Source organism: Natator depressus, chromosome 7 (genome assembly GCF_965152275.1).
Source record: "Natator depressus isolate rNatDep1 chromosome 7, rNatDep2.hap1, whole genome shotgun sequence".
NCBI lineage: Eukaryota > Metazoa > Chordata > Testudines > Cheloniidae > Natator > Natator depressus.
The window spans coordinates 44,332,338-44,354,696 of record NC_134240.1 but is presented as its reverse complement, the minus strand read 5'-3'; the positions used below and the strand labels follow the sequence as shown (position 1 = coordinate 44,354,696).

The window sequence follows — 22,359 nt, the reverse complement described above, 5'->3', positions numbered from 1 at the left end:
CCTCTTGTGGCGCTGGATTCACTACGCTGACAGGAGAAGCTCTCACTTAAAGCGCTGCAGCTGCGCCCTGTGGTGCCATATGTGTAGACAAGCCCTAAGACACTCTATAGAAATGCAGGGACTCTTTTGTTGACTCACACTAGTTTAAACACTGTATTACAATTCAGGGTAAGTGCTGCTGAGACACGCTGGCAGGTGAGTTCAGTTATCTCCAAACAGGATATAAATGGGGAGAACACAAGTATATGTGAACTAAAAACCTAGGCCAGAGAAAGTAATGGAAAGAAACTCTAAGAACAGCCAAACTTAGGGAGAAGGCTTAGACTGAGGTTTATGTTATGTTTCTGGCATAAAATAAAGCCAAACCCCAGGATGGTACTCAGCTAAAGGGAGGAACTTCTAGTACCTACATGGATAGACATACATACAATCTTTATGAAATCTTGTCTGACAGGGAAAGCTATAGGTAATACCCCCAGCTCCAAACAGTGCTGCATCACTTCTTTGTCTGCATCTATTCTGTCTACTTAGATCAGGGGTGGGCAAACTACGGCTGGCTGGCCGGATCTGGCCCACGAGCTGTTTTAATTTGGCCCTCGAGCTCCCACATGGGAGCAGGGTCTGGGGCTTACCCCACTCCAGCCAGGGAGCAGGGCTGGGGGCCACTCCACACAGCTCCTAGAAGCAGCAGCATGGCCCCACTCTGGCTCCTACACGTAGGGGCAGCCAGGCCCTCCGCTCTGCATACTGCCCCCATCCCAAGCACCACCCCGCAGTTCCCATTGGCCAGGAACCATGGCCAATGGGAGCTGCATGGGAGGTGCCTGTGGAAGGGGAAGCATGTATAGCTGCCTGGCTGCGCCTCTGCATAGGAGCCAGAGGTGGGCCATGCTGCTGCTTCCAGGAGCTGCTTGAGGTAAGCGCCACCCAGAGCCTGAATCCCTGAGCCTCCTCCGACTCCTCAATCCCCTGCCCCAGTCCTGATCCCCCTCCTGCCCTCTAAACCCCTCAATCCCAGCCTGAAGCACCCTCCTGCACCCCAAACCTCTCATCCCCATCCCAGAGCCCTCACCCCCAGCCAGAGCCTGCATCCCTTCCCACACTCCAACCCTCTGCCCCAGTCCTGATCCCCCTGCTGCCCTCTGAACCCCTCTGTCCCAGCCCAGGGCACCCTCCTACACCCCAAATGCCTCATCCCCAGCCCCACCCTGGAGCCTGCACCCCCAACTGGAGCCTGCACCCCCAACCAGAGCCCCTCACCCCCTCCTGCACCCCAACCCCAATTTTGTGAGCATTCATGGCCCACCATACAATTTCTATTCCCAGATGTGGCCCTTGGGCCAAAAAGTTTGCCCACCCCTGCCTTAGATTGTAAGCTCTTCGGTGCATGTTGTGTGTTTTTGGATGCTAAATAATTAAGTCCTTTGGCAATACTTCCCAAAATGTCTTTGGCCACAGGGGGGCAATAATGCTCTAAAGGTGAAACAAAACCATGTGCCAAGAAGAGGATGTTAAAGAAAAATATGTGTGGTAGGGATGTTTGAAGAGATTTAGTAGCATGCAGGTCTAGAAGCGGAAGATCTCTCCTATGGCCGCTAGATGGTGACGCAGCCTCACACTTTTCCATTCTCTGAATTATCCAATTTTTTAATTATCTGATCTGGCCCTGGTCTCAATTAGATAAGATAAATGGGGTTCTGCTTGTATTTACATTTCTTCATGTGTGTGTGTTCATTTCCCTCCTCTCCCCCCACAGTCCTTTTGCAACTGAAACAACACAAGAATGACAAGATCAGGTTTCAAGGTGGTGGAAATATAGGATGAAGACCATGTTACCTATGACAGTGTGTAGCGGGGTGCTGGTGCAAAAACACCTAATTAGCCCCTGCCTGGTCAGCTCCAATCAAGGGAAGCAGATTGGGGCTAATGGAAAAGGCCTGATGCCGGCCTGAGAATTGGCAACACCTGCTAATCTGAGAAGCCAAGGGCTATAAAGGCTGGGAGGGAACCAGATGGCATGGGACGGTCAGGGAGGGAGCTGGAGGCCTCCTAGCTGAAGGCTGACTTTGCCTGTAAAGTTTGTATATAGATGGACACTGGTGGTGGGCCAACCTTAAGTAAATAAAGACACAGTTGTTGCACAATCCTGAAGCCTCTCTGAGCCTTACTGGGGAGAGCAAGCGGGCCCCAGGAAGAGGGGTGGGTTATGAACCCTGTTACACATGGGGGCTTGTCCAGGATCCTTCTCCAGAGACACAGTTTGGTGACCTGGAGATGGAGGGCACTCTGCAATGGCTCACGGAGCAACACGGGGAGATGCAGAAGACACTGCAGGCCTCTCAGCAGTCCCACCAGCCAGAGAGGCAAGGTTTACTGGCTTGGCAGGCCAAGCAACAATGGGCTTTGCAGGACTTTATTAAAGAACGTGCAGTGGTGCAGCAGCAGCAGCTCCTGCAAAAACTGGTGAGTCCTGTGGGGCGAGATGGCACTTGCCCCCCTGGGCCTCCACCTCTGTAAGATGGCCCCGGGGGATGACCCCGATGCCTTTTTGAGTACCTTTGAGCAGGTGGTCCTGGGCATGGAATGGGACAGGACAACGTGGGCCCTGGGGCTAGCCATATCTTGCTGGGGAGGCACAAGCAGCATATATGGCCCTGACGGATGCCCCGGCTAGAGATTATGACACTGTGAAGGCAGCCATCTTGGATGGCCTGGGGCTTTCGTCAGAAAAATACCGGCAAAAGTTTCGGGCAGACCAGTGAGCCGGGAGCGTGTAGCCCCGGGCCTTTGCCCAGAAATTGACAGACTGGGCAATGCGGTGGTTGAGGCCCAACGCCCAAACAGTGGGGCAGGTTATGGATCAGGTGATCCTCAAACAGTTTGTGCAGTGCCTCCCCAATAGCATGCAGGTCTGCGTGCAGCGACATCAGCCTGGCACTGTAGAAGCTGCCGTCAAAAGGACGGAGGAATATGCAGAGGCAGACTTCCCCCTGAGGGAGCATTGGACCCTGAGCGACACAGAGGGAGGCAAGAAACCCTGAGAGCCTCCTGCTGGGAAGCCGGTAGACAAGAGATGGGAGGAGCACAAGGGAACCCCTAGCTGCCCAGGACAGCTTGTATGCTGGCGCTGTGGACAGCTGGGGCATAAGAGCCATTACTGCCTGGTGATGGACTGTGGGGCTACTGAATTCTGTGGCTGGACCAAGGTTGGGGGTGGAAGAAGAGGCGTGGGATAGCCACTATCCCTGTGCGGGTGGGAAGAAAGCCCCAGAGGAGTCTAGTGGATACGGCCTCAGCCCGCTCCCTCATACAGCAGCGCTTGGTAAAGCCTCATTGGCTTATCCCTGGAGAAAGGATGGTGGAGGAGTGCATTCACGGGGATGGGGAGTATTGTCCCGTGGCCCAGGTACCTCTGGAGGTGCAGGGAAGGTCTGCCTGGAAGTGGGTGAGGGGTAATAGTGGGGTTGCCCTACCCTGTGGTACTGGGGTTGGATTGGAACCCTGCTCCAAAAGGGAAAGAAGGCATGGGGAGGAGACCAACAGAGAAAGCAAGAGGGAAGAACCTGGAGGGAGGGGGCAAGGCCCCACTGGGGGTGGACCCTGAGAAAGGGGAGCCCCCACACCCTCAAGAGGAAAATGATAGGAACCCTAGACAATACAGCCAGGATAGGGGACCGAAGAGGGAACGCAAGGTCCCAGGACGGGACCATCCAGGGGAGGGAATCCCCATGATAGAGGAAGAAAAGCCGAAGGAAGTTCAGAGGATAGGAACCCAAAAGGGGGAGGCTCAAACTCCAGTAGGCAGAGGCCCAGAACCGGCGATACATGGCAGCCTTGGGTCAGTTGGTGCCGATCCGTCTCCCCAACCAGGGAAGGAAAGAGAACGGCCGGGGCAACCTGCCCAAGGTTGTGACTGGTGTGATGACTTCTGGGGAGAGGTGGACTTGTGGAGTGGCCCACCCCCTACCCAATGCACCTTTTGTGGGTGGGGCATGCCAAAACCCCACAGGGTCGAGCCCGGGGACCACCCAGATGGGCAGGGAGGCCATCCCCAGAGTAAAACCCCAAGCCAAGAAAAGTGGGGCCGAGCAAGAGCAGGCCTGGCGTTGGCTTAAGGGGGGAGGTATGTAGCGGGGTGCTGGTGCAAAAACACCTAATTAGCCCCTGCCCAGTCAGCTCCAATCAAGGGAAGCAGATTGGGGCTGATAGAAAAGGCCTGATACCGGCCTGAGGATTGGCAACACCTGCTAACTTGACAAGCCAAGGGCTATAGAGGCTGGGAGGGAACCAGAAGGCAGGGGGCAGCAAGGGAGAAGTCAGTCAGGGAGGGAGCAGGAGGCCTCTTAGCTAAAGGCTGACTGCCTGTATAGCTTGTACGTAGATGGACACTGGTGGTGGGACAACCTTAAGTAAATAAAAACACGGGTGTTGCGCCTCTCTGAGCCTTATTGTGGAGAGCAAGCGGGTCCCAGCAAGAGGGGCGGATCGTGAACCCTGTTACACAGTGATTTTCAACCGGGCGTCCGCAAACCAGGGCAGAAAGCTCGGAGCCCTGGTACCCTGCGGCTGAAGCCTGAATGCCCCCCCTGCCACTTGAAGCCTAGAACCCCAAGGCCCCTCTGCAGATGAAGTCCTGAGGCCCCCCTGCCCCAGAACTTTTATAGCATGTGTGGGGATGGGGGGGCTCAGAAAGACAAAAGTTGAGAACCCCTGACCTATGACCTATTGTTAGGCCACCTGAATATCTTCCCGAAATATCAAAAAAAAAAAACATAAAACACATACAAACCCCAAACTAATTGGCTGTATTATGTGCTTTAAATACACAGTCCTATTGCAAACACATAGAGGATTTGCTGTTAAAGTGCTGCTGCCTCGTGGAAATCTCTGAAAAAATGTTTCAGTTGAAACCATTCTCCTGCTGACGTATATATATTCCAGTGTACTGTTTATAGGGATATTTACATGAAGCTTAGATTTTTGCTTCTTTAAGGATCCTTTTTTATTCCTGCTGCTCATCCCCACTATAGTCATAAATCTCTGTGACATCACCATTGCTTCTACATTGGTTAACTAACAATATTGTAATAAAAGGGCTGCAGATGGGAAATAAATACTGTCTTGGCTGACACAGTTTCCTCTTTATACTTACACTGTAATATCTTTGGGATGGGGCCTCATTGTTATTTGTACAGTGCCAAGCACAGTGGGGGCCTAATCCATGACCAAGGCCCCTGCTTGCTACTGCAATATAAATAATAATCCTCCTTTAGACTTCTAGTCAATTCTCCCCCTTTGAAACTCCTAATACATTCCAGTCTGAAACATCTAGCTGAAGTCAACACAATAAGAGTATTTAATTTGATTTAAAAAGACTCCTCTTCTATTTCCTGCTTCCAATGTTTGGGATTAGAAAGTTGTACTGTTTCTATTTTATATTTTTCTAAACTCCTGAAATCCATGGACTTGCATTAACGTAGAACTGAGGAGAAATTAGAATGTGGTTCTACTTATTTTAGAGATGATGGAAGAAGACTGGAAGAGGAAGCAGTCCTACATTTGTAACGGTATTTAAATAGCCCTACTGAAAGTATAATAAAGGTTGTGGGTCTGAACCACACTGCAAATGCCTGGTTTTCATACAAATGACCCCAGTCAAGAAAGCGATGGGGATGAAATTCCTAAAACTCAGAATGTGTGTTTTCTGTATACAAAGATTTTGTTGTGGTTTTCTGGACAGTTTGAGTGGCTCTTTCAGTGTTTGCAGATGCCAGTGCTAACAGTTCTAATTTTGTAGCTATTTTACCCACACAATCACACATCCTGATTGCAATGCCATTTTGCATGTCCTAAAAAGCGTGTCAGGCCAGAAAAGTGTCATCACATCTTGAGTATGTCACATGATGAGCACAACATTACATTAGGAAGTGATTTTGTTTTTCCATGGCATCACTATCTTGCATCATGACTGTGATATCTGTCATGGAACCACTAGGAGCATTATCCAAGACCACAGTGGGCTTTGGATCAGGCCCTAGGAAAAAGGCAAATGCTCTATATCTTTTCTGTAAAGGAGAAGGTAAATAGAGTGAATCAAGCCATTAGTCTGTAAAGATCACATAGCCCAGAAGATTTTGTACATATATGTCAAGGATAGGGAACATCCTACCCGCAGAAGAAACTTCATGCTTCAGTCTTGCCAGCTTCCAACATGGTAGCTGGAAATGACATCATGCCAGTAGCGTGAAGCCTTTTCCTTCCTTTACCTGTGACCCTAAAGTAAGCAAGAATGACATCAGGCCAGTAGTTTGAAGTCCCCTCTCCCCTCCTGCCCCCCCCCCCCTTAAATCATTAGTTGGAAAATAAAAGCAGACTGATATGTCTGAATTTTATCAAATTAGCAAGCATAAAACCCTACTGTAACTAGGGTAGATTACAAATTAAACTGAGCATTAATTTAAAGTATAACTCCTTGTCCTTTTCAGCTGTAGCTCTCAGAGTGCTTTACAAAGGTGAATTGCTATCATTAGGCCCATTTTACAGAGATGGAAACTGAGCTACAGAAATGGCCAATTTTTCCTAAAGCAGGGTGCCTATGCGATTCTGACTTCAGACCCCAGGGGATTAATTTCTAGAGGTGCTAAGACTCTGCAGCTTCCACTGACTTCATCCAGGCCCCCCAAAATCAGTGGCTATCTGGAGGCCTAAGAGACTTTTCTAAGGCAGCAAACATGTCTGACTCCTGAGTTCCAGAGACAAGGTAGCTGAGGTAATATCCTCTATTGAACCAACTCCTGCTGGTGAGAGAGATGGAAGGCTTAGTGGATGGGGCCGCAAGGTGACCAGAGCCACCCAGAAGGGGGAGCAAGTGGGGCAATTTGCCCCAGGCCCCGCAGGAGCCCCCACGAGAATGTCTGAGGTCGGAGACAGGGAAGGGGAACTGAACGTGACTGGCTTGAGGGCCTGGGGTGGGACAGGAGCTCTGTGGCCCACAGTTGTGAGGTAGTAGTTGGCCTTAGTGGTCCAATTTGTAGGGAGTGGGGGGGGGGGCAGGAGGTTGGTGGCCCAGCTTATGGGGAAGGGAGGGGGCTTAGTGGCCATGGGTTGGGGTTGGGACCTTGGTGGCCTAGTTTGTAGTGTGTATGTGGCAGGGGAAGGGGCTCGGGTCCTAGTTTATGGGGCAGGAAGAGGGCTGAGCAGCTGAGACAGAAGGGCAAGCTTGATAGGCTAGCTGTAAGGTGTGTGTGTGGAGAGGGGCTTGGTAGCCTAGTTTATAGGGCCGAAAGGGGGCTTCCTGGCCCGGGCCCAGCTGCTGCCGGGGAAGGACGCGGGCCCGCTGCCACACACAAAATGGCAGCCAGGGCCAGCCGGCGGTGGGTGACGTCCCCCTCCGCTATCCCACAATGCACTGCTCCTTCACTTCCCTCTCCGAATGCCGCCCCTCCCCGTCGGCGTCCCACAATGCACTGCCCCTCTCTAGCCCTCGCGCTTCGCCAATCCCACAATGCGCTGCTCCTCCGCTCTCCCACAAGACCCCCCGCCCCCTCGTCCGCCCCACAATGCCCTGCTGCCGGCCCCCTTCTTCCCCTGTGAGCAGCGGTGTCTGTCCCCGTAGGAGGAAGATGGCGGACACAATGAACAGGAGCCGCCTCTCCACAGCCTGAGCCGACCCCGCCTGAGGGCGCTGCCCGCCCGTGCCGAAGCCGCCTGCTAGCACCGCGCGGCCCCTACCCGAGACCCGCGCGCTTCAGGCCCCCGCCCGGTTTCCCTTCTCCGTTGCTTCGCAGGCCCCGCGGGCTCTAGGCCGCCGCCTGGCTTCTCACGTTCACCGGCGTCCTCCGTGCCCGGCTCCCGCTGGGCCCCGGCCCGGCTCCTCAGGCCCCGCTCGCGCCGCCCCATCCCTCGCGGCATGAAGCTAACGGACAACGTGCTGCGGAGCTTCCGCGTGGCCAAGGTCTTCCGCGAGAACTCGGACAAGATAAACTGCTTCGACTTCAGCCCCAACGGCGAGACCGTCATCTCCAGCAGCGACGACGACTCCATCGTGCTCTACGACTGCCAGGAGGGCAAGTGAGTGGCGGGCCGCCCGGGGAGTGGGGGGGGGAGGGAGATCTGCCCGCGGGTGGGAGGTGAGCGGAGTGGGGAGTGTGGCCCGTGGGTAGTGATGGGGGTGCGAAGGTGCAACTGCAGGACCCCCCCCCCCATGCCCGTGGGTGGTACTTAGCCTCGTTGTGGTGCTGCCCTGGGGGCCTGGGCGGGTGGAACAGGAGGGATCGATCCCCCGGGATTATCGGCTCTCCCAGGTGAGGAGCCTGTCAGGGAGAAAACGCGGGTTCAGGAAGGGCAGAGAATAGCACGGGCTTAGTGTATACCTGCTAGCCAGGGCGCTAAAGCTGCCAGCTAAAGTCTGATGTGGAAGACCCGGGGGTGGGGAAGACAGCCACCTAGGTGTGGGGAGAACCTCCCCAGTGTTGCTGATGCTCAAGTTTTCCCCAGGTAGAAACTGCTGGGTGAAACTGACATTTTTGTTACTTTGCTGCTGTCCACAAGGTTCTTCATAGCAAAAGTAAAGTTGATCAGAGATTCTTATGTGTTTGGTTGTGCTGCTGCTTGGCAGAGCTCTGAGCAGTAGCTGAAAATATTGTAATTGTGTGTCTACAGACTAGGGAACATAGGATAGGTGCCTTTTTTTTTTTAAAATGAAATCAGTGTATAAAACTAAAACACCAGAAAAAATATGACTTGAAAATGGAGCTGGAACAGATTATTTTTATTGGATTCTGTCGTGGCACTGTGATTAAAGCATCTGAGTCCCATCTACACTACAGCCTTCACTGTTACTACTTGTGGTGGAGCTGAAAATGTGGTGATTCACAGCTCCTAAATGTAGCATTGTAGACATAGACTGGAAGACTTTTGCTTCATATTTGGAAGGTTACAAATGTGATTTTCACACCTATGGAGACTAGAATCTTTTTTTACAAGAGCTAAAATTTGTTATTAATCGATGGCCCAGGACTTTTCACTGATCACAGAAATCTTTGCTTTCACCGGTGGGTAAATGAACGGATTTTTCAAGCTCTCTCATTTTAGATTTAGTTAGTAAAATTGATGGATAACTCATCTGTAAGCATAGCTATGTATATGGGTCCAATTTTGAAGTCAATGGAGTTGCCATGATTTTTCCTTTGAGGAATATGCCTATTGTTAGCTACACATTGCCGCAGACTCATTTCTTGATGAGTCTTTCCATTGAAAATCTAAGCCAGAGAGCAAAAATTTGATTTTGGCAGGTTAAATACCCTGTGTGGGTTTAAATGAACAGGATGAAATAGGAAACTGTTTTGATGTGCATCTAGAACAGTTTGCCATTTTAAAAGGTAACCTTTTAAATATATTTTAATTCCATAGTTGAAGATGGCATACTGTACATGCTCAGTAACTTTAAAAAACTGTAAAAACAATGAGGAGTCCGGTGGTACTTTAAAGACAAACAGATTTATTTGGGCATAAGTTTTTGTGGGTAAAAATTTGTGGGTAATCAATTCTTCAGATGCAGTTAAAAAACTGTGGCATTCCACTAGAATACATAGCCACTATTATGTAGGAAGAAGGGATTCTACTGTGCTTTGTGTGAACCCCTTTTGAGTAGTTAACATCTTTACTTACAAACTAGAATTAAAACATGTATGATTCTGCTATAGAGCAAGATGGGGGAAAAAAGGGAGGAGGTATTGCCTTGTATATTAAAAATGTATACACTTGGACTGAGGTTGAGCTAGAAATAAGAGACAGACTTGTTGTAGGTCTCTGGGTAAGGATAAAAGAGGTAAAAAACAAGGGTGATGTCATGGTAGGGGTCTACCACCAAACCAGGAAGAAGAGGTGGGTGAGGCTTTTTTTAAACAACTAACAAAATCATCCAAAGCACTGGACTTGGGGGCAGGACTTCAACTACCCAGACATCTGTTGGGAAAATAACACAGCAGGGCACAGATTATCCAACAAATTCCTGGAATGTATTGGTGACAATTTTTTATTTCAGAAGGTGGAGAAAGCTACTAGGGGGGAGGCTGTTCTAGATTTGATTTTGACAAATAGGGAGGAACTGGTTGAGAATTTGAAAGGGGAAGGAAGGCAACTTGGGCAAAAGTGATCATGAAATGGTAGAATTCATGATTCTAAGGAATGGTAGGAGGGAGAACAGCACAATAAAGATAATGGATTTCAAAAAGGCAGACTTCAGCAAACTCAGGGAGCTGGTAAGTAAAATCCCATGGGAAGCAAGTCTAAGGGGAAAAACAAATGGAGACATTTGGCAGTTTTTCCAAGAGACATTATTAAGGGGACAAGAGCAAACTATCCCACCGCGTAGGAAAGATAGGAAGTATGGAAGAGACCACTATGGCTTAACCAGGAGATCTTCAATGATCTAAAACTAAAAAAAGATTCCTACAAAAAGTGGAAACTCAGGCAAATTACAAAGGATGAATATAAACAAATAACACAAGTATGTAGGGACAAAATTAGAAAAGCCAAGGCACAAAACAAGATCAAACTAGCTGGGACATAAAAGGAAACAAGAAAACATTCTACAAATACATTAGAAGCAAGAGGAAGACCAAGGACAGAGTAGGCCTGTTACTCAATGGGAAGGGAGGGAAGGGAGACAATAACAGAAAATGTGGAAATGGCAGAGGTGCTTAATGACTTATTTGTTTTGGTTTTCACCAAGAAGGTTGGTGGCAATTGGATGTCTAACATAGTGAATGCCAATGAAAATGGGGTAGGATCAGAGTCTAAAATAGTGGAAAAACAAATAAAAAATTACTTAGAGAAGTTAAATGTCTTCGAATCATAGTTATATATATATATTAAGGTCAGAAGGGACCATTATGATCATCTAGTTTGATCTCCTGCACAATGCAGGCCACCGAATCTCACCCACCCACTCCTGCAATAAACCTCTCACCTATGTCTGAGCTACTGAAGTCCTCAAATCATGGTTTAAAGACTTCAAGGTGCAGAGAATCCTCCAGCAAGTGACCAGAGACTGATGAAATGCATCATAGAGTACAGTAACTCCTCACTTAACGTTGTAGTTATGTTCCTGAAAAATGTGACTTTAAGTGAAACGATGTTAAGTGAATCCAGTTTCCCCATAAGAATTAATGTAAATGGGGGCGTTAGGTTCCAGTGAAATTTTTTTTGCCAGACAAAAGGCATTATATACATTTTAAACAAGCAATTTAATACTACAGTCATCATTGCTGAGTATGAAGCTTGGTTGAAGTGGTGGGGTCAGAGAGTGGAAGAGGGTGGATTGTCCGGCTGCTCCTCTTGCTGAACTTTCTGAACTTGAAAAAACACATCTAGAGTGTTGTTTTGCTTTCCTTTTTTTTTTTTTTTTTCCTTGGTAAATTTCTTTATGGCAAGTCATTAGATGACCAACTCCCCTAATCACTTTGGAGCTGGGTTCCCTGTCAGGATGGTCATCACTCAGGATTTGAAAGCCAGCTTCAGTCATTTGTTGGGAGGTGCCCCTGTCTTACCCTACACAGTCACAGCCCACTGGCACTGGAGATGAGGCAGGCAAGGAGGCTGAAGGTGCTGTAGGCTAGGCTAAGCACTTTGCGCAGCTGCAGCTTCCCCTACTCTGCAAGCACCAGGGGCGGGGGGCTCAACCCTCAGCCCGCCCACTCCACCTCTTCTCCCCCCCCACCTCCTCCCCCTTTATTTTGCACGCTGCGTTCTCGCTCCTCCCCCTTCCTTCCCCTCCCCTCCCTGCTGAACGCCGCACACCAGCTGATTGCTGTGGGCAGGAGGGAGATGCGCTGAGTCCTCACTCCTCCCTCCTGCCCACAGCAATCAGCTGGCTTGCGGCGTTTAGGAGGGAGGGGGGAAGAGCAAGGACTTGGTGCGCAGGCTCTCCCCCCGCCTCCTGCCCGGGCAATCAGCTGGTTTGTGGTGCTCAGGAGGGAGGGGGAGCCCGCATACTGAGCCCTCGCTCCTCCTCCCCTCCCTCCTGCCTCCTAAATGCTGCAAGCCAGATGATTGCTGCGGTCAGGAGGCGGGGGGGGGGGGGGGAAGGTGCTGATCCGCGGGGTCTGCTGGCGGGCAGGAGGTGCTTGGGGGGTGGGGGGGGAGTGTAGGGAGGCTGCCAGCTGTGGAGAAAGCAGGCAGCCAAACACGTAATAGTGGAGCATTGCACAACTTTAAATGAGCATGTTCCCTAATTGATCAGCAACGAAACAACGTTAACCGGGACGACTTTAAGTGAGGAGTTACTGTACTTGAGGAGCTGACTGAGGAGATATCTGAGCCATTAGCAATTATCTTTGAAAAGTCATGGAAGATGGGAGACATTCCAGAAGATTGGAAAAGGGCAGATATAGTGCCCGTCTATAAAAAGGGAAATAAGGACAATCCGGGGAATTACAGACCAGTCAGCTTAACTTCTGTACCTGGAAAGATAATGGAGCAAATAATTAAGCAATCAATTTGCAAACACCTAGAAGCTAATAAGGTGATAAATAAGTCAGCATGGATTTGTCAAGAACAAATCGTGTCAAACCAACCTGATAGCTTTCTTTGACAGGGTAACAAGCCTCGTGGATGGGGGGAAATGGTAGATGTGGTATATCTTAACTTTAGTAAGGCTTTTGATGCTGTCTCACATGACCTTCTCATAAACAAACTAGGGAAATACAAGCTAGATGGAGCTGCTATAAGGTGGGTGCATAACTGATTGGAAAATCGTTCCCAGAGAGTAGTTATCAGTAGTTCACGGTCATGCGGGAAGGGGTCCCGCAGGGATCGGTTCTGGGTCGGGTTCTGTTCAGTATCTTCATCAATGATTTAGATAATGGCATAGAGAGTACACTTATAGAGTTTATGGGCGATACCAAGCTGGGAGGGGTTTCAAGTGCTTTGGAGGATAGGAATATAATTCAAAATGATCTGGAGAAATGGTCTGAAGTAAATAGAATGAAATTCAATAAGGACAAATGCAGAGTACTCCACTTAGGAAGGAACAATCAGTTGCACACATACAAAATGAGAAAGTACTGCCTAGGAAAAAGTACTGTGGAAAGGGATCTGGGGGTCATAGTGGATCACACGCTAAATATGAGTCAACAGTGTAATGCTGTTGCAGAAAAAGCAAACATCGTTCTGTGATGTATTAACAGGAGTATTGTAAGCAAGACACAAGAAGTAATTCTTCTGCTCTACTCGGCGCTGATTAGGCCTCATCTGGAGTATTGTGTCCAGTGCTGGGTGCCATATTTCAGGAAATATGTGGAGAAATTGGAGGAAGTCCAGAGAAGAGCAACAAAAATGATCAAAAGGTCTAGAAAACATTATGTATGAGGGAAGATTGGGAAAAAAAAAGGGGGGGGGTTGTTTAGTTTGGAAAAGAGAAGACTGAAAGGGGACATGACAGTTTTCAAGTACATAAAAGGTTGTTATAAGGAGGAGGGAGCAAAATTGTTCTTTACCTCTTAGGGTAGGACAAGAAGCAATGGCTTAAATTGCAGCAAGGTTGGTTTAGGTTGGGCATTAGGAAAAACTTCCTAATTGTCAGATTTCAGAGTAGCAGCCGTGTTAGTCTGTATTCGCAAAAAGAAAAGGAGTACTAGTGGCACCTTATAGACAGACTAATTTATTTGAGCATAAGCTTTTGTGAGCAACAGCTCACTTCATCAGATGTAGATCATGAAAGCTTATGCTCAGATAAATTGGTTAGTCTCTAAGGTGCCACTAGTACTCCTTTTCTTTTTGCTAATTGTCAGTGGTTCAGCACTGGAATAAATTGCCTATGGAGGTTGTAGAATCTCCATCATTGGGGATTTTTAAGAGCAGGTTGGACAAACACCTGTTAGGGATGGTCTAGATAATACTTAGTCCTGCCTAGAGTGTAGGGGACTGGACTAGATGACCTCTTGAGGTCCCTTCCAGTTCTGTGATTCAGTGAATGCAGATGTTTTCAGAAACTGAGCAAATATGGATTTAGACAGTGAGAATAGAGCCATTTTGATTCATGAGTGAATAAAATTCATCTTGTAATCTTGGAGCATGTAGTAGAACATCAATTATGGGAATAAATAAATTCACAGAACTCTTGAAAAATGCACTTTCTGATTCGGTATAAGAAAAAATATATATAAACTAATCCTATATAAATTATTGTGTTTTGGGAATAGAACATCTGTAGATGGAAGACGTGAGTCATGTACTATAAGACTCAGATCAAAGTGAGCCAAACCATAATTCCTAAATAAAATTATTTCAGGAAAAGGTAAACATCCTGGTGCACTTACTTAGTCTGTCTCAAAGTGCCTCTTTCTGATGTGGCTTTTCTGCTAATAGCATTATACCAAAGATTGTGTGTGTGTGTTGTTATAGGGCCCAGAATTGAGCATGGAGCATCTCAGAAGACAAAGATGTGGTCCCTAATTCGATCTTTTGATGTGATATGAAAGGGTGACCAAAAGTAGCATGTGGATGGTACAAGAAGTGACTAGGGTTACAGATATGGTCATGTGGTTGCTCGGTTTAAGCATGAGCACATCTTGATTATCTCAAGTGTTAAGGTTTGTTTTTTTTAAAGAATTTTCTCAAATCTTATGCTGTGCATCTTAATGTAGAAGTGAGTTTTTAGGAATTCAATGAGGGGTGGAGTGGCATGAATGACCAAAGTAGGCTGCAAGGTATATATAAGGTGGTTAGAGTAATTAAAAAAAAAAAAAACAAAAACACAGCCTTGTAGGGGAAGTGGATGAAGAGGGCAGTAATATCCGAGTGGAGGTGGTGTGGGACTGTCTAATAAAATGGTAGCCCATATGAGTAGGGAGAGGTGGTGTGATTATTTGACAAGAAAAAAGTTGCTTGCCTGTGCTTTTATTCTGTCAAGGAAGTTAAAATGAACTATTGTCGCTGCTGTGATTGTTGAATGGCATCTCTCTGCATTCTGGTTGTTCTGTTTTGGACACTTTGTGTGGATTCTTTTTATACTTGTTTTCAGTATGTCACTTGGTTTTATGTGTAGTATGTCTTTTTGCTTTCATACAAATTAAAATGTTACTGCCACCGCCTGTCTGAGCCTATACTAAGACTATAAGTTGTTTCAAATTCAAGTAAAATCTAATACCCTAATAATATGGATGGTGTCCACTAGCTTTGAAATCTACATCTTGATTGTACATCCTCCACTAATGCTGGCGCTGATGAGCAGTTACTGTGACTGTCCATGATGGTACTGTTCCTAGTCCCGCTTCTACTCCTGGGGGAATTCTGCACCACTGTGCAATGCAGAATTTTGCAGAAATTAATGTTGCGTGTGCAGAATTCCCCCCCGCCCCCCGCCAGAAATGAGCAGCTGGCTGCCACTAAGGGCCACTGGACCTGGGAGACACTGCTGTGGGAAGGGGGAGGAGGAGCTGGAGAGTTCCTGGCAGCTGCAGTTCCCAGCATGCCCTGAAGGAAGGAGGTGGCGGTGTGCAGGAAACTCCATGCAAGCCCAGGACCCAGCATCAGGCTGTTTCTCCCTCTGGATCCCTGGGGAGTAGGGGCTGTGAGTGCCTGAGCTAGGGAGGGCAGTGTCTGGCCCGGGGAGGAGGGCAGAGAAACAGGAAATGGGTTGTCTTAGGGCAGGGGTGGGCAAACTATGGCCGTGGGCCGCTTCTGGCCTCCCAGACCTTTTAATTTGGCCCTCGAGCTCCTGCCAGGGTCCGGGGCTTGCCAGGGGGCTCTGCACACTGCCCACGCACCACCCCTGCAGCTCCCATTGGCCACGCAGAGCCGCCTGGCCACGCCTCCGCATAGGAGCTGGAGTGGAGACATGCTGCTGCTTCTGGGAGCTGCTTGAGGTAAGTGCTGCCCGAAGCTGACACCCTGACCTTCTGGCCCAGTCCTGATCCCCCTCCTGCCCTCCAGACCCCTCAGTCCCAGCCTGGAGCACCCTCCTGCACCCCCAGTCCCTCATCCCCAGCCCCATCCCAAGCCCACCACACCCTCGCCCCCAATTTTGTGAGCATTCATGGCTCACCATACAATTTCCATACCCAGATGAGGCCCTTGGGCCAAAAAGTTTGCCCACCCCTGTCTTAGGGGTTTCTTTAACCTTCTACTCCTAAGGGAATTTTTGTGTGTGTCTGTATTAGGCGTACATGCTGACAGGTACTTTGGAATAAATTATTCAAATAATTGAAACTGACGTGATTATATAGTGTTGTTTTGATAAATTTTGTGGAATTTTAAAATGTTGTGTGTAAAATTTTTTAATTTTTTGGTGCAGAATTTCCCCAGGAATACACTTCAAATCAGTAGACAATAGCTTGATGAGACTGGAATGCATCTACATTTGGGCCTTTAGTTTATATCTGTGTCATGTCCTGATGTGGACTTGTTTAGATTAATGTCATTGTGGAAAAACCACAGTTTGATATTGCAGTGCTAAAAGGTAATTCACGTTTTGTCAAGATAAATGTATCTGGAAGTGTAGGTTGCCTGGTGGTTACAGGATTTTTTAAAACATGCATATCCACTGTCATTTGTGCATTTGAAAGTAGGTGCAATTTTAAAGGCATCTATTGATAAGCCACTTTTCTCCTTACTTGTTTTTGTAAAGTGGCCTCGAAGATACTTAATTTGTACATTGCTATATTGGATTATTTCTTATCACTAGGCCATAGTGTGGACTCAAAGCACTGGAAACTGAATGATGGTTGCTGTACCATGGTGAAACTTGACAGCATCAGGCCTGTAGATCAGTTTTTTTCCTACAGTTTTGCCTCCAAGGAGCCAGAAATCCTTACCCTTTCAAACTTGTTATCCCTAATAATATGCTTTTAAAAATAAGGGCAGGATGATTCTCTTTCATTGCTGTGTTCCAACATAGTGCTTCCTAGCTTTTGAAATGCCTGGTCTAAACTCACTGAGTTCTACCAGCATTACTGTTGGTGAGGGGATTGCTGTTTTGTTTTTTTTTAATTGACGTACACTACTGCTTTTATCAGCATAATTATTGGTATAAGGTGCTTTATACTTGTGTTGCTTATTTCACTTTGACAGACCTCAGTAAGCTCTACAGGTGTATATACACTTTCATTTTGGTATAACTGCTTCTACACTAGGATTCTTTTGCTATTTTATGCCAGCATAGTTAAAGCAACAAAGCTTTCAAGGGTCAGCAATGTCAAAGTCTCTGAAGGAGATCATCTCCTTGAAATGTGAGAAATGGCAAGTAATCATGGTAAACAATGTGTCTGCATATTTGCCTGATCTTATAAATGCACCTAAATTGGGCTATATTAGCCCCTGTCTCAGTTTCTGTTGCATGGCCCAAATGGGTAACAACTCAAATGATTGATCATTACCTTTGTTGCAGTGGTTTGACTCACAGCTCAGCATCCCTGGATAGACACCTCCAAAATTACTTACAGTTGCCTGAAAGGCCTCAGCTTAGCTTAGTTAACACTTTTTTTTAACTTAGAACTTCAAATTTTACAGTTTTTCAAAACAGATTCACGCTTTAAGATATGGACAATGTTTTTTGAGATCCAGGTTAGCAAGCACAAGTCTGTGGGTGATCAAGAATGCAGCATCACTATGAGGAGATTCAATTGCTATGCACCTTTATACAAGAATAACCTATATTAATTGGTTTCAGAGTGGTTAGTCTATTAGTGTTAGTCTGTATCAGCAAAAACAATGAGGCGTCCTTGTGACACCTTGGCAAATAAATTTGTTAGTCTCTAACTCTGTCCGCATATCTATACAAGGGATACCATCATAGGATCTAACCACATCAGCCACACCATCAGGGGCTTGTTCACCTGCACATCTACCAATGTGATATGTGCCAGCAATGCCCCTCTGCCATGTACATTGGCCAGACCGGACAGTCTCTATGCAAAAGAATAAATGGACACAAATCAGACATCAAGAATTGTAACATACAAAAACCAGTAGGATAGCACTTCAGCCTCCCTGGACACTCAATAACAGACTTAATTCTTCAACGAAAAAACTTCAAAAACAGACTTCAACAAGAAACTGCAGAACTGGAATTAATTTGCAAACTGGACAACATCAAATTAGGCCTGAATAAAGACTGGGAGTGGATGGGTCACTACAAAAAGTAATTTTCCCTCTGCTGATACTCGCTTTCTTGTCAACATTTGGAAATGGGCGACATCCACCTTGATTACATTGGCCTTGTTAGCACTACAAAAGTACTTTTCCCTCTCTTGATCTTCACCCCTTCTTGTCAGCTGTTGAGAATAGGCCACTTTCACCTTAACTGAATTGGCCTAGTTAGCACTGACACCCCCCCCCACACACACACACACTTGGTAAGGCAACTCCCATATTTTCATGTGTTGTAATATTTATACTGCTTACTATATTTTTCACTACATGCATCTGATGAAGTGGGTTTTCGCCCACAAAAGCTTATGCCCAAATAAATGTTAGTCTCTAAAATGCCACAAGGATTCCTCATTGTTTTTGCTATATTAATTGCTGCATCCGGAAGATAGTACAAAGTTACCCAACTGGTACAAAACGGATGGGCATTGACTCTTGCTCAGGTACAGGCTTGTCAGTAGCTTCATCAGTAAGCCTATCTTACTGTATTCGTTCTGAGAATGTCCCTAGGACACATTGTAATTGCCTCCAAAGTATTTTACTTTGTGGATGTTTGTATTGTTCCAGGATTAAGGCCACTTTTGGCTTGCAAGTGGCAGGATATTTCAAAATCTCTAAGAATTGAAATTGTTCAGTGACTATAATCCAGGTGTGTTTTTTTTTTTTTTTTAAAGAGGCACACTTTTGGATCTCCTTGTTGGTTTTTATGGAGTACTCTAATAATAAGAGCTTCTTATGGACAAAATGACACATTTTCTGTTTCCGTACATTTCATGAGCCAAAGAGGAGTCATACGAATATGAATCATTGCTTAGAGACCTAGTACAATTATAAGAAGGAAAGTTGAATGTGTTCAGTGAATTAATTCTAGAAGTCGTGCACCAATTTACAAGAAGACAGCTCTTATCAGATTCTCATGCTTTGTGCAAGTTACACAAAACATTAATCTTTTTTTACAAGAAACCCTGTGGATATTTAGTGTTCCATTTAGTTGGCGCAGGGACTTCAGTATTACCATCTGCAGATCCAGGCTGCTTGTTGAGTTTTTTGGATTTAAAAAAAAAAGTGTATCCAGGCATTTTTTAAATTGACAGTTTGTGTATAATTTTTAATACAAATGTGTTTTAAAATAGTGTGGCAGTCGGGGGATTTATTTGCAAATTAAACTGGCTGATTCTGGGAACGGCAGCAAACTTTGGTTACAAAGTTGTAACAAAATATTAGAGCAGCCATTTCCTTCCTAAAACCAATTGAATTGTTTTGCAGCAGTAGATAGTCAAGTTTATTTTACTTCAAAGCCTACACTGGCTTAGTTGGCAAGCTAACCTAACACTTAACCTTGTGATAAAATGCCTTCCAATTACGCCTGCAGTGAAGACAAATCCATAGTCTTGGGCATGCTCAAGTAGTTCATTACTCACTCCTCCCACCCATTCTCCCAAGGCACTACTTTATAGTTAACATCAACTAGGCCCATTTCCTCTCCTCTGCCTTGCAGCTCAGTTTTATTGCTCTGCTTAGTCATTTTGTCTCTCCTTGTCTGTGCAGCAGCTCAACTCTTTTCTGCACTCCATTTTAGCTCCTTTGGTCACTCTCCCTCTAGCAGCTCTATGCTACTGTGCCCGAAGTCATTCAACTTTCCGGCTTATGCTTGTTCTAGGTCTCTGAGCAATATGATTTTTCCCAGCCTGGCTTGAGTTACGTTGGGATTCTAAAGAGTGGACAAAACATCTACATTTGATGTGATGGGGAAGAGAAGCCAGTGGAGAGGCTAAACTTCTAACACTTGAAAAAATGCTTGAGAATTTGATCAGTGGTACGGCCAAGGTAAACTATGGAGGGACATAGAATGTGTGTGTATTGGAAGAAGATTCAGTGGGCTAGTATCAGGTTTGATTCCTGGAATTTGGAGTTTTAATACTAAGTCACTCAGTATCTCTGGAAATTTTGAATGAATACTTGTTTATACATAAAATGTGGTGGTTGTCAGATCAGTTTCAGACAATTTACCTCCTTGAGTTCCCTCTGGTTGTAAGCAGAAACTGAAACCTTACACTGCAGTATGTTGCAGTTAAAGTTTTGTCCGCTTGTATTCTGAAAACAAGATACAAATTAGTTTGTTTTAACTTCCTCTAGCATATTCAGGCCTTTACTGAGGCTCTTGACATGTCAGAATTTGACTTTTGGGATAGAAGTTACTGAAATTTTGGCGTACTAGAAGCAAATAGTGTGTGCGGGTCCCCCCCCCCCCCAATAACATTTGTGTATTGGCCTTTTAACTTGTGGAAGAAATGTCGAAGATATTCCCAAAACGTTTCCTAAAGCGGATCCAGAGTCTTCCCCTGTTTGAGAATGAATGAAAGAGAGGTTTGGGTTCTTTTAAGGTATTGGGAAAGAATTCAAGTTACACTTCTTTATGGTGTGTGCATGAATTTAGCACCAGTGAAAGCAAGGAACAGACTGCCATAACTTGGACTAGGTTTAGTGTCTCATGCTGTAGCTTATACCACACAACTTTGCAACTGTTGCCCATTCCTAGCTTAAAACACCCCCAATTCCTCATGTTTCCTGAGCTGGCATGAGCATGTGTCAAATTCTACAGTGACTGTTGTGGTGGTATCTTGTTCACAAGAGACTAAAATGAGTCCTATTATCTTAGGTTTTTAATATAGGTCCCCAGAGGTGGAAGGCTAATCCATTAGTGCACGATGTGACAAGGTCCCTTTTGGTTCTGTTTTCTGATCTTAAAGATCTCAACAGTTTTCCTTCCTCATATAAAAGGACCTGGTACCTCAAAGGATTTATAGTGTTAGGTTACTAAAAAGTAGACTAATAGTGGGTAGGTTGCAGCTTGAGCTCTTGTGTGTTGAAGTAGACATAATTATTTCTGTATTTTCTTTTGACAGACCAAAGAGAACACTGTATAGTAAAAAGTATGGAGTGGACCTAATCAGATACACACATGCTGCCAACACTGTGGTGTACAGCTCCAACAAAATAGATGGTAAGTGACCATGTTTAATCTTTCTGCACTTAGATGGCACACCCAGATAAACAGTAGTGGAGGGCTGGGGAAAGCTTTGGTCTTGACTGACATGAATGGCTCATTTTTAGCAACCTCTAGGATGGTGGCAAACAGAGATGTTAATCTTTAAAGAATAACTCAGTCATTCCCTAACATAATGAATGACCTATTGTTGCTAATTGCTGTTCCTCTTTGCTATAGTAACCAGAGTTAACATGATTTAATAGTTTGAAGGGAGATGAGTTCTATTCTTGGCTGTTTGATATGGGTCCAGTCGTTTAGCTTCTCTGTGACTGTTTCATATAAACATAGTTACTTACCTTATTAGTGAAGTTTTGAATAGTTATGCCTTGAAAAACGCCATTGTGAAGATTTTTCCCCATTCAGTGACTCTACAGCAAATGATGCTCAAGCTAACGTTTTAAAAACTGTTGTTTGTGTTTTCTTTCTGACAGCCTTTCAAATTCAATTTGAGATCAAGAGGCAAACTTTCTTCTGGCTAGTGCTTCATCACTGATTAAGATTCTGTATCTGGAACTTAGTTAACAATTCTGTGGGTTCCATTCCGGCTCATGCAAGTGTGCTCTTATAGCTGTGTTGGCTTTGCAGTACCAATAGGGGTAAAGAGTACCTTAACAAAAGAATTGTCAAAGCAAGCAGATGACTCAAAACAATACATAGCATTTCTATAGTATCTTTCACCTCTATATCTCAAAGTGCCTTACGAAGATAGGGACATATTCTCCCTGTTTGTACAGAATGGAGGGCAGGAAATTGAGGTGATGTAGCAAATCACTAACTAAGCCTGGAGTAGAACACATCTCTTGTGCATCCAATCTTGGCTTTGTCCATTGGCCCCTCTGCTTTCCCAGTATAATATGCATGGGCAATCCATCTGTTTTGAAGTGTCTGTCTCTTTTTTTTTTCCGTAGTCATTTCTCGTCATAACTGCACTTCATAATCTTCAGTGAATTAAAGTTGCTTGCTTGCCGAGCCTGGGGTGAAAGGATTAGTTGGGTGTTAAAATTTTTGATTTAATTCATCAGCTCCCACAGGTTCACATTCTTTCCTCCACAAAGTGATTCTTCTTCCCTGTGTCAGAAACAGCTGGTATAAATGGCTGTGCTGTAATGTCAGGAATCCTTGGAGAACTTCATTCCTGGTGAAGCTCCCAGTCAATTTTC

The 22,359-nt window shown here is 45.9% G+C and overlaps 1 protein-coding gene across 1 annotated transcript in view; it reads left to right on the top strand.

Annotated features, from left to right (window-relative positions):
* Positions 1–7,559: 7,559 nt before the first annotated feature.
* Positions 7,560–22,359, top strand: part of WDR82 (WD repeat domain 82) — a 33,080-nt gene continuing 18,280 nt past the window's right edge. The window contains exons 1-2 of the mRNA XM_074958281.1: positions 7,560–8,070; positions 21,057–21,154. Of these exons, the coding sequence (XP_074814382.1) occupies positions 7,910–8,070; positions 21,057–21,154 (259 nt within the window). The 5' untranslated portion in view covers positions 7,560–7,909. The remainder of the gene's footprint in view (positions 8,071–21,056; positions 21,155–22,359) is intronic.